This window comes from Ambystoma mexicanum, chromosome 5p (assembly GCF_040938575.1).
Source record: "Ambystoma mexicanum isolate Mex_15411 chromosome 5p, UKY_AmexF1_1, whole genome shotgun sequence".
NCBI classification, from domain to species: Eukaryota; Metazoa; Chordata; class Amphibia; order Caudata; family Ambystomatidae; genus Ambystoma; species Ambystoma mexicanum.
In genome coordinates this window covers 850,737,692-850,750,991 of record NC_090930.1, presented here as the reverse complement: position 1 = coordinate 850,750,991, position 13,300 = coordinate 850,737,692, and the positions used below count along the sequence as shown (strand labels likewise).

Genomic DNA, 13,300 nt, shown 5'->3' with positions numbered 1-13,300 from the left:
GAGAGCAAAGGATATGGACCCCTTTTTTATGCAACACATCCATAGGCATCTTTCCTTTTACACAGGCCATTTTCCAGCAACCACCAAGGCGAGCGCACACCCTCGGGTAAAGGGTTCTGTCCATTTGTGCTAATTTTCATTTTCTTGCTGCCGTGAATCCTTTGACTGTCTTCCTCCCCATCCCTGGTCCCTCCCATTCCAGCATCCTGATGCACAAACCCACCCAGTTAAACACGGATTGGCCTGTGTTTGTTGGCATCACATGACTGGAAGGGTCCTAATCGGAAACCTACCACCCCCCTCAGATCCCCCGGGCAGCCGACGAAGGGCCACAAGGCAAAGGGCAGCTTCCTAGGGCAGCTCCCATCACCTGTCTGCCTGTGAGAGCCTGAGTCAAGCCTTAAAAGCAGAAAACATCATCATCTAGGCAATTGCTGCTCATTGACCTGCATTAGCCCACCTTGCTGTTTTGTGCCCTTTCTTTGGCCTCTCCACCATCTTGTTACATTGAGGTGCCCTGTTAACTTAAACACCCTACCATATTCATTCATTCCCAAGCCCACGCACCAAGTCTGTGTCCAACCCTCTCTCAACATAGTAGAAGCCTAGCTGGCCCAGTCACATTTAAACCTTACAGGTTGGACCCACCTGATGCCGAGCTAGCCCAACATTGCTCTCAGCCCATCTATTTTCTAACCGCTCACATCAGCCCGTTCCCCTCCCAGTATACAGCCTCGACATTAAAAATCTACACTTCTTGAATATGATCTGTTCTACGTTTAGCTGATTTTTTTAAATATAGTTCCGTCTTGCATTTAGCTGAATATTTGAATATTGCTTTGTCCTGAATTAAGCTGAATATTTGAATATAGCTCCATCTTGCATTTAGCTGAATATTTGAATATAGCTCTGTCTTGCATTTATTTGAATATCTGAATACATTATACTGACAAACCCACTGACCAGGGGGGCATGCTGCCTCACCAGGAGGCCAGCAAAACCTCCCCTCTGCCCGTACTCCTCACAGACCCCACCCCTTGAAGAAACACTTACCACCACAAGACCTCCTCCCAACCACCCACCCACCCCTATAATGCCAACTAACTCACAGACCAGAGGGGCACGCTGGTGCTCCAGAAGCCGAACAAACCATCCCCTCCTCCCGTCCCACCACAGACCGCACCCTCTGGAGAAACGCACACCACCGGCCTCCTACCAAATGCCCACCTTCCCCTATCATGCTAATTAACTCCTAGACCAGAGGACGCACCCTGGAACACCAAGAAACCAAGCCCACCCGTCGTCCTCGCGGTTCCGACCCTGCAGAGAAACTCACCTTCAATTCACTCCTTCCCAATCTCCCTCCAACCCCTACAACTCAACCTTGTCCTCTGGGGGAGTACCCTCCTCCACACTTCATTTCCAACTGTTCCACCCCACCGCACCACCCTCCCTCACCCACAAGGCCCCCTCCACCTCAGCCTGTGCATCCTTAAGTATTGCCTGAGCAGTCCTTGCCAACACCCCCTCCTGAGCCGCCAACTCTCTCACACACTCCACAAGCACTCTTTCAAACACAAAATCTGCAACAGTGATACCTTCCCATCTCTACATGCCTCTTGTGAGAAGCCTGAAAGTGTCTCATCCGCTAGGCCCCCGGGCATCTGTAATCCAGGTGGCCAGGACATGGCCATTGCTATTGGATCCAGTTCGTGGGGGTGGACCAGTGCGGGAGGATCACCTGGATTTGGGGTCTTGTGGAAGTGGGACACTGACAGTTGAGACGTGGTACCCGCTTTCTTATAACACCTTTTTCCCATCCTACTTCATAGGGTATTCAAAAACTCGACCCCCACTCCCCTTTCCTACAAAAATGCTTTCTCACACTGTGAAAGACAACTGACTAATTATATTTGGCTATTTATAACATGCTCAATTCCCAGAGGTTTCTAAGCGTGGACCCGGGGATCGAACCTGTTTCTCCTGCGTCTTGCTTCCGAGGTGAGTGCGTTGCCCCTGATCTCCCAAGACTAACACCAGAGCCGTTTACCTGACATGTCCCAACACAAGAGTCAGGCAATTGCCGTTTACACACACCTGACTACCCTTCCCCTTCCCCATAGGGATAAAAGGCAGTGCCCACTCGGAGCAAGGCCGAACGCACAAGGAAGCAGCCTTTCCAGGACAGCATTTCAAACGGAGTAGAGAGGTGGCAAGACCTGAAAGGACAACAAGGAGGGAGTTGCCCTTGCCTTTTTCAGCCAAGACCTGTGAAACCTCAATGAAAGAAACATAAGACCGGGAATCACAGCTGGCGCATGGTGTGACGGATGTCAGCGATACATGGCACCCTCCCGCACTTATAGCCAGGGCAGGGAGACAAGGTTGCCATTGTCATACCATCCCCGAGTCCCGCGGCAAAGGAACCGCCGACGGGTTCAGCACAGCGGGTGAGTCGGAAGAAGCCAATAGTTAACTGAACTGTGAGCTCAAGGTTGCAGTGGCAACAGTAAGAAGATAATTAGACGAGGTATTTTGTGAACACACTAGTACCGGAGATAGTGAACAAGTTCCACATCGAGGCCCAGTCGAAGGTCTCTGGCTGGTACCCCTCTTATGAGCAAGGAGACTGTATTGAATATTGGGAAGAAAGAAAATCAATAGGCCATAGAGAAGGCTGGTATACAGTTAAGATGGTCATACAAGGGTCGAGCCAAATCCCTTGTACATTTGAAAATCCTTAGCCCATTACCAAAGTTGTGACATTGTGAAACAGGCGTTTGCGCCCGGCTGAGGGAAACCCTGTGCGAACTGTAAACGGGTGAATACTGCGCTTGCTGTAAGCAAATAGAGTGGCCCAGTAAGACGAGATCGCCCTTCCGAAATCTGTCTGGATTGGCAAGGGCTCTGGAAGGTCTGAGCCCGAACACGGGGGACCTCACTTGACCGAAGGGGTTGTTTAAAAAGACATGAAGACTTTGTTGATATTACAATTGTGCGAAGCCTGACTGGGGGCTGAGACCCTGTCTTAGGTAAAGGAAAGAACCTAAGGGGTCTAAAAGGACTTTTTTTTTTTAAACTGAACTATCATTTTGGCAAATGTGAACCCGGCTGAAGCTGTGAATTAGGGTGAGCATGAATACACCTGTTAACATTGTGATGGCAAGTATGAACCTGACTGACCATAGTGAGTGGTTGGTCTGAGCCCGACTGATGGAGGCTGGTGACTGAGAGAAGGATCGGAGTCCGGCAGAGAGGATTCAGGGGTGAAGGGTAATCACCTGAGGTTAGCAGAAGAAACGTGTGTTTTGTTGTTTTGGTGAAGCAAGAGGCTTTGCATGAGAAAGACTTGGGCACAGAAGGCCCTGATACTGAGAGAAGGAACTGTAAGCTTGTGCCAGAGAAGCAAAGGAGTGTGCTGTGCAAGAGAGTCCCGCCTTATCCGTGTTAAAAATGTGGGGAAGGGAGACCCTGGCATAACATCCTGACTTATTTTGAGAACACTTATTTCTTTTATTGTGAAGATGATCCATTTTGTAACATAGCGGTAAGGTTTGGCGATAGGTTTCTTAGTATAGGTCCTTTTATTTGACTAGACTCCTCTTGGGCAGTATTACATTTTGATGGTCGTAGCTTGCACCCATCTTAGATTTGGGTTTAGATTAGGCAATTATCTCTTCCAGTTTACAGTTTAATAAACACCCTTGAACTATGATCATTTGTGTCTCTTACTTTGATGTCATGCCTTTCTTACAGTGGTCACATAAGGGTCGAGTCAAAACCCCTTGTACAGTCGAAAGTCTTTGACACAAGGTGAATTGAAAAACAAAGTGTACTGAATTGTGGTGACAAATGTGAACCCGCCTGAGGGATGTCCTCAGTAGGATGTTGGTGTGAGGCTCACATTGTGAAAGGGACCGGAGCCTGGCTGAGGGGGATCCTCCTGTGAAGAGTTATCGCTCGACGTGAAGAAACAGAAAGAACCTTTGTTTGTTCTTCGTGATGTATCGGGACCTTTGGAGCACAAGACTTTGCATAAAGATACTTGGGCACAGAAGGCCCTGATAGGAGAAAAAAGGAACCGTAAAACTCGGGCCATAGAAGCCCCAGAAGTGTGCTGTGCTCAAGTGTCCCGCCTAGTCCCGTGCTTCAAACGTGGGGAAGTGAGATCCCGGCTACAACATCCTGACTTATCCTTTTGCGAACACTTTCTTTCTGAACATTATCCCACACTATTTTGTATTTAGAGGTAAGTACTGCCAATAGGTTTTTTTTTGTATAGGGTCTTTTTTTATTTAACTTGACTCCACTAGGACTGTATTATCATTATTTGATGATCGTAGTTGCTCCCATTTTAGATTTAGATTAGGTGTTTATCTCACCCATTTTTACAGTTTCATAAACACCCTCATTGTAGTCACTCACAGTATACAAAAAGCAAAGATTGTCACTATCCCGTGCAACACCACACCTAAGATCAACATCACGAGGAACTCCTACCCCGGCACAGGCACAAGGAGACACGACCGTCTCAGATCCAGGATACACACCACCTCGACTCCGCCTAAAATAGTCTCAAGCAAAACTAAGCCCAAACCTACAATTCACCACACACACACACACCAGCATCCCCATTCCAGCTTACCTCCCATACCAATAGAAAACCACACCAAGCAACCATCAAAACTATCAAAGGCGCACTCATCAACGCTAGATCACTAGTCGCCCATGCCCTGGATATTGCAGACGACATATCCCTCAACACACTTGATTTCATAGCCATCACCGAGACCTGGCTCCACGCATCATCAGGTCCCACCCTAGCGTTAGCCATCCCTAATGACTACACCATCTACCGTGCAGATAGACAAACAGCCAAAGGTGGCGGTGTAGCTATTATTGCAAGAAGCCCCCTTAACATTAGACACATTCAAAACCAATCACTCCCATCTGCTGAACTACTCACCATCAAAATATCCACAACCAACACAAACACTATCACCACCCATCTTATCTATAGACCACCAGGCCCTATATCCTCTTTTAACAACGACATAGCCCTCCTACTCTCTAACACCAAACCCAACTCACAATTACTTATTCTTGGCGACTTCAACCTGGGATACAATGATGAGAAAGATGACAAAGCAAACATAGTCGCTAATACTATATCAGAATTAGGACTCACCCATCACATATCTCAACCCACACATAACAAAGGACGCATCCTCGACTGGATAGCAGACCTCAACTGCAATACCACCATCCTCTCCAAAAACCCTGTGCCTGGACTGACCATCATCTTATCACTGTCACCATCAACAAAGACACACAGATTGCGACTCCTCCCATCGCTCCACCCACAAGAAACAGCAAAAATATTACAGTCGAGAAACTCATCCCTCTACTCTAACCTATCCTCGATTTCACACCCACCATTACCAACCCCACTGAATTAGTAGACCTATACAACACTACCATTCTCAAGGCTATAACTACAGTAGCACCTCTCAAACAGCGGAAAGCCAAACCACGCGCGCAACTTAACTCATGGTTCACTCCTGAACTAAACACTCTCAGCAAAAACAAAAGACAAGCTGAATCAGCTTGGAAGCAGTCCCCTTCCACCAACAACAAAACAGCCTACGCACTAGCATCCAATACCTATAAATCAGCAATCATTCAAACAAAAAAAATATGTACAATGAGAGAATCTGCAATGCCAAATCCAATACCAAAGAGCTCTTTAAAATTCCTGAGAGACCTCGAGTCTCCATCCCCTATCCCAGACACATGCATTAAAGACATCTCTTGGTGTACCAACATTCAAGAAGCACTCCTTGGCAAAATTGCTATGCTACAAGCCAAAATTGAGTCAAAGAAAGCGAGCCTTACCTTCGCAGACAATCCCATCTCTCATACCCACACATCACGTTTAGATAACAACCTATTTGAATTCTCCACCATCACTACCAAAGAGGTTGAAGATCTAATCAACTCTCTAAAACCCTCCAAATGCCAAGGGGACATTTGCCCCGCCCCAGTTATCAAAGACTCGGCCAAACATCTTGCCCCCTTCATCACCTCTTTAATAAACTCATCCTTCACATCCAGCATAGTACCCAACAACCTAAAGGACTCCTGGGTAATGCCACTACTCAAGAAACCTACTCTAGACCCCAGTGTCCCCACTAACTACAGACCTATTACCACTGTACCCTTCCTCCTAAAAATCCTCGACCGAGCCACCTACCTGCAGATCCAGAACCACCTTGAGAAAAACAACCTGTTAGGGCTAAGACAATCAGGTTTCCGTCCCAAACACGTCACTGAGACAGCCCTGATCGACCTCAAGACACAAATGGACAACCTTAAAGACAACAGCAAACTAGCCCTTCTCCTCCTCGACTTGTCGACCGCTTTTGACTTGGTAAATCACGACATTCTCTGCAAACACCTAGCCTCAGCTGCCAAATTCTCTGACAAAGCCAATGCCTGGATTCAGTCCTTCTTGACTAATAGATCCATGAGGGTTTTCGCTCCCACAGCCTCTGCTGAACCAGCCCCCGTTACTTGCGGTGTCCCCCAGGGCTCCTGTGTTTCTCCCACTCTTTACAACGTATCCACAAAGACCCTCTTTGACATACTTGACCACTTGGGAGTCATCTATACTAACTACGCCGATGACACCCAAATACTCATACCTCTAACAGGTGACTACTCCACCGACAACACAGTACTCAACAACATTTATTCCATTATCCAAGAATGGATGGCTAAACACGGACTTTGCCTCAACGACGACAAAACTGAGCTTCTTCTCTTAGGCTCTCAACACAGACTTAATAAACTCGACAAACTTTACCAGACATTCACCATTGACGGTAATAACATTTCTGTCTCCAATAACGTCAAAACTCTTGGTATCTACCTTGACTCCACCCTCACACCGACAAGACAAATGAACACTATATCATCCGCCTCCGCTTACACATGCAAGCTCATCAATGCCAGTAGACCTTACCTCTCTACCTTCAACTGTACCACCCTAGCCAGAGCACTAGTACTATCCAAAGTCGACTATTGTAAAGCTCTCTACCTGGGTACCAGCCAAAAGAACATTGACAAGCTTCAAGTTATCCAAAATAACGCACTAAGAGCAGCCATGAACATACCCAAACACAAGCACATCTCTGATCTCAAACGCGCCTGTCACTGGCTATCTATACCCCAGAGAATTGACTATAAAACACTCTCCCTCACACACAAATGCCTATCCAACCAAGCACCCAGATACCTCTCGGACAACTTCACGCAACATACACCATCTAGCCCAACTAGATCAGCCCAAACTCACCGCTTAAATATCCCCAGATGTAAGCTCCAAAAAGCTGGTGGCACAAGTTTCCCAGTGCTTGCAGCCAAACTTTGGAACTCTCGACCTACCGAACTGAGATTAGAACCTTCCTTTCACCGCTTCAGACACAGCGCCAAAACTTGGCTCTTGGCCAAAGAAGCTTAATTCACCGACCCATTACAACTGTACTGTATACATTATATAAACTACACACTCCCTAACCTTGTAAATACGTCATAACCTGTATATTTTCCATAACTACATTATTATAAGGACATTACCAGCAACTGTATCATAAGATCTTCTCTCTATGTAATGCCTACCTATTCTTACCTTGCCTGCAACACTTTCACAACTTGTAACTTGCAACTACGTAACCTTGTAACCTGCAACCATGTAACCTGCAACATGTAACCTTGTCAAGCGCCTGGATGCCCCAGGGCCAGGCGGCGCTATACAAATAATAAACTAATCTAAACCCATGAACTGTGATCACGTCTCTGTCTTGCTTTGATACCATGCCTTCCTTACACTCTCCTTACTTATGCCCTTCGTCCTTACCCCCGCTCTCCACCCACTTAATTCTTTCGCCCTCCCTCTTGTTCAATCCAGTAAAGTACCTCTTCAAACAAATATCCTAACACTTCCTCCCCGAACAACCTCAGCACTTGCTGGGAATTCGGCAACCCGAGCCTCACTCCGCCCCACATGCTCCAACTCCTCTCCTCAACTACCATTCCCAACAACCCTCCTCACCACCTCGCACCGCCCCCCCTCCCCCTCAGTGGTCGAAGTGTACGAAAAGAAGCAGTGGAGTTATGTTCCCTGCTGGTCTTCCCCGCCCTCCACAAAACCTATTGCTGCGCCCCCTCCCACACACAACCCAAACCCCCAAACAAACACACTTGTTCTTTAAGGTAATGCTGAAGTGCAAGCTTCAACTTCTTCCTACACTTTTATTTTAAAACTAAACCATTCCAGAACGGTTTCTTTTTAAAATAAAAGTATAGGAACTGTAAAACTTAAAAATAAAAACTATAGGAGCACCACTTCGACCTCTGCCCCCCAGACCCCTAGAACACCAACCCTCCTCTGGAACCCCACCTGAAAACTTTCTCACACTTACTCCTCCATCCCACACCACACCCAACCCTCTCCCAAAACCTCACATCACTAACACTCTTTCCACAAACAGTCTTCCCAATCACACACTCCATACACCCCTATGAGGCATCCACCGAGGGACCCCCCCCTTTACCATTTCAGCCTTCTGCCCCCAACCCACTTGCACCAGCATCCCAAAGAACCAACCGGACCGCTCTACATCCTCAATTCTCCTGCATTCTTATCAACGCTAGACATATCGCCAAAAACAAACACAGCATGTTTGACTTCATCACCTCTGAAAACCTAGACCTCCTCTTCATCAAGAAACCTGGTTCTTTGATGACATCCGACCCATCACACACAAGACTTTCCTTTCTGGATACACACTCATCACCCACAACTGAGCTAGCAGAGCAGGTGGGATTGCCATCCTCTATAAATCTACCCTTTCTATCTCTCTCTCTGGGGCACAGGCAGGAAGCGCGGACTGTGAATCGCTCCTTGTTAGATACATCATCAACCCCTCACTCACTAAGTTTCCTGTTCATCAACAGGCCACCCGGCTACAACAGACATTTCACTAATGCCCTAAGCGACTCCCTATCGGTCATCCTGGTCTTACACCCCTCCCTCACCCTCTTAGGAGACCTCAACATGTGGTTTGATGCTCCCGACAGCCTTATGACACAAACGCACCTAGACAATCTGGAAGCCCTCAACTTGACTCATCAGGTAAAAGGGGCCACCGACACATCAGGGCACACTGTTGATGCGATGTTCAGCTCCACCAACCTCATCTCCATGCTTCTCTCGAAGACCGCTCTTATGGTTGGACCATGCAACCATTATCATCTCCATCCTGTCACACACCCTTCCTCTACAAATGACTAACACTGGACCATCAACCCACGTCTCACTTGGGAATAAGTTCAGAATAACCCCAGACATAGCAAACACCATGCTCTCCTCCCTCTCTGCACTCCCTACCAGTTGATGGAGGAACACCCTTCTTTGGCCAATTCGACTCTTGGCTCTCCCAACGCTCTCCTACTCCTCACCCCATCAAGATGTACCCCCTGCAGACAAGGTCCCTTGCCTAGATGGTTCACCCCCTTGCTCAAATCTATCAAAACACGCAACCACTCCCTTGAACGTAGATAATGGTCTGACCCCACCCCCAAAACCACCTATGCCCATCAACATTGAATCTACAAAGCTGAAATCTACAAGGCCAAAAAAGCCTTCTACACAACCAAAATCTTCAACGCCCATAACAGCAGCAAGAGACTGCACAAGATTATCACAGAATGTATGCCCCCCTGCACTTCGCCCCCTCACACATCTCCCAATCTCTCTACAGCGCCCTCTTCGACCATTTCTACAGCACAGTACTAGAAAGAACCTGCAACATTGACAAGAAACTGGCAGCTCTCTCACGCATTATACTCACTCGCTTGATGAATCGACCAACCTGCCCACTCCTCCCCCCTCCTATCTTCTCTACTTTTTCTCCCATCTCCAGATGCAAATTCCTTACAAGCCCAGTTCAACAGATTCAATGTGGAAGCAGATGTTACCGCTCTAATTGTATGATACTATCCTAATTGCAGATCGCTGGCAATATAGTAGAGTGTATGATCAACAGAAGTATCTCAGGCATTCCTCCGTCCTGAAGGTGTACAGTAATCATAGCACCAAAACCAGTCAACCAGATATAAGGATATCTTTTTAATAATCTTTAGCATACCTATGTTAAATAAGCAGTTTTTTTAGGATTGACACTGATGGATGTGTAATATTGGATTTGAAGGGCTTGGGGGACTGTACTGCACACTCTAGTGAGGGAAGATTAATGCGTTTTAGTGATCTTGATTGTGTAGCCTGTTTTAGTTGACTGTTTTAAATCACTGACCTTGATCACTCCATGGTTGGAGTCAGAGGCTCACACATTTTTTGACTTTTTCAAAATGGTGACAAAACCCAAATTAGGTTGAGTTTAGTGGAGGGTTGACTTCTTTGCCTATCCATTTTAGATGAGTGGCACTGCACCGTTCCCTAGGGAGAGATCCCAAGGGACAGGTTAGTCCTTCTTTTAAGGACAGTATGAGTTTAGTTTGAGGAAGTTACCTTTAGGACAAATTGGCATCATGAATCTATCCTTGTGTGTTAAAGGAATTTGTGGGATGAACATCCATTGGAGTTCTATACATCCACATCGAGAACGGCTTCCACTAATCCTTATTCACAGCCATGCCATGCTCTCCTCAATCTGAACTATGGTCCCAGTGACCCATCATACTTTCCCGACTGCCGCTTATGGCTCTCTGCTACATGGCCCAACACTGTGAGAGCCTGTGTAACCCCAAGTCACGTCAAAGGGGATAGAAGGCAATGCCTTGCAGACATCCCTCGTCTCAAACATCTTTCTACCGCTGTGTGGGTATCGTATCCCACGACCCAGATGCTCCGAACTTTACAGGCCAGGTTGCTACAGCTGACACAATGAGATAGAGCACGTATGGCATTCTTCACTGTCTGCCTTTGCTGGCTGTCCTGCTACATTTGTTGCCACTATTATAAGGTAAGCAGACCGAGTGAGTAGTGGGGGTACAATTTCAGGACCCTCTGGAGTACGCCACCAAGCATATTCTTTTCCATCTTTAACTGCCTCTCATGGAATTTTCCCTTCACCTTCCAGAATAGCTTGGTGTTATGATTCCGTTTCATGGGACATTGCTTGGCAGCCTCTGACTGGTTGACCCATGATATCATGAGGTTCATAGCATAACAGTATTGCAGTTCTCCTGTTCCTGGGGCTTGAGTGTGATGAAACATTTGCATAACTGAAGTATCAGATAGAGCCAGCTCCATATGTGCCTCATATGATATACAATCTGGAGTCCTGGCTGCCAATGACGCAGAGCCATAGTGCACACCCTGGTGATTGAAAAATTGCCCGAAGGCAGACTTGCTTCTTGAGAATATTTTGCAGATTAGTAATCTCTGGGGGAAAGGAAATTGCTAGCGCTTTAATGTGTTGGCCGCTGCCATTTCCTAGTTACCAGACTCCATGCGATTGAACTTTGGTTCAAGCTGCACTTTTATTGCAAAACCTAAAAATTATAACTGTTCTGCATGCAAAGGTATTGCATAAGTGGTGATCTGTTATGCTGGTTGTATTTCTAACAGTGGCTAGCCCCAGTACTTGTTGATCGCAACTGCTCGTCATCCCCCCAAATTGCTTGCCCGTATTACTGCCTATGAGCAGTTCATGTTGGTCGACCCCAGCTGGTTGACATACACCACTGATGACCCTCTTAAATTAAACTAATCACTATACCTCCCCAAATGCACCTCTGTCCCAATAACCTCCCTGTTGTGCCCCCATTTCCTTCCTCGCTCTGCTCCAACTCAGTCATCCACTACAACTATGCTACCACACCAACCTGACCATACCTGTCCCAGTTCATCCTTGAATGACTCTCCCCCAGTCCTCCCAGGCCCTACCATCCTGCCCCTTCCCCTCCTGTCTGACAATTATGCCCCTGTCAGGCATCCCCTGACCCCTACCACCTCCCGATTTTACAATCATGCCCCACCATTCATTCAGCCCAACCCCCTCCACATCTCGTAATCATACCTCACCATTCATTAACCCGCTCAATTCCCAGCATGCCACTAAGTGGTCGATCAGTTGGCCAGGAAGACCTGTAAAGGGTCTACCAGTCCAAGCTGATGACAACTTATTGTGGCAGTTGCAGCATCGAGCTGTAAGGGTCAAGCAATAGGCTTGGTACTGTTTTGTCAAACCGTGCAGTGGCTGCAATGCATTGCATATTGGCCTTCGTTTGTGTCTGCTTCTTATTTGTCGATGAGACCCATATACTACAATTTCTATCTTATGGTATTGTGTAAGCGCTAAGCTGCAATTATCATGTGTTCCACACAGTGTGATTATTTGATAAGGTAAACATACTTCTAGCTTGTGCCTTTGGACTATAATCTTTTGAATAACTATTTTGCTTGTGTGTTGTTTATATTCTAATGCAAAGGAACAATTCTATGATTCAGAACTACTAACGATGCTTGTTTTCTTTCAGAGGAGAACATTTGTGAGTCCTGCCTTGCTCCAATACTCCCTTCAGGTAGGCTTTGTTGAGAAATGCACTTGTCATCTATTCCAATTGCACAGTCTCTTCTTTAATCTTGCCTCACTTATGTGTTCTCATGTCTTTGAAATTCTGCTCTGTTGGAAAGTTTAATTTCATGCAGTATCTCATATTCATATTTTGGAGCAGAAGCTTGTGATGCGGGAGGATGTCTCACAGACTGCATATTTCAGTTAAATACTGGCTAACAGTAATATCATGCTCCAACTGTATTAACATGGGCCCCAATCTAACTGTCTAACAGTCTTATTTTCTTTATTCTTTTCATTATTTCCTTTATTCTTTTCATTAAACAACAAACTTAGTTTATCAGTGATCCCTTTTTGGGAAGGGTAGTGGGGTTTTAAAGAACTCCTAATCCTGTCTCATCAACCAGTCAGCATTGATCCAAGATCTATTCTTTATTATCTCTGTCCAGCCTGCCTTTTTGTATGCAAAGGTTTTTTTGTGTGTATTTTCTGCAGTTCAGGATGTGTTTGTTTCTTTTCCACCCATGATTTGTTTACCATTTGGCCTCTGCCTGTCTGCTGTTGTAGTGGTTACTAAATGTATAGTAAACCAGGGGTCACTGTGTGATTGAGTTGTAGATTTATTTTTATTGTGTCTGGTGTGCTAATCATGGCACTCATCCTTAATTTAATTATTTGTTTCACAAACTGCATAACAT

General features: G+C 46.3%; 1 protein-coding gene across 2 annotated transcripts in view; it reads left to right on the top strand.

The window, feature by feature from the left end:
* VPS41 (VPS41 subunit of HOPS complex) overlaps positions 1-13,300 on the top strand; it is a 1,668,740-nt gene that overhangs the window by 1,585,703 nt on the left and 69,737 nt on the right. For both annotated transcript variants that reach the window (XM_069613279.1, XM_069613280.1), the window contains one exon: positions 12,565-12,609. In XM_069613279.1, the coding sequence (XP_069469380.1) occupies positions 12,565-12,609 (45 nt within the window). The remainder of the gene's footprint in view (positions 1-12,564; positions 12,610-13,300) is intronic.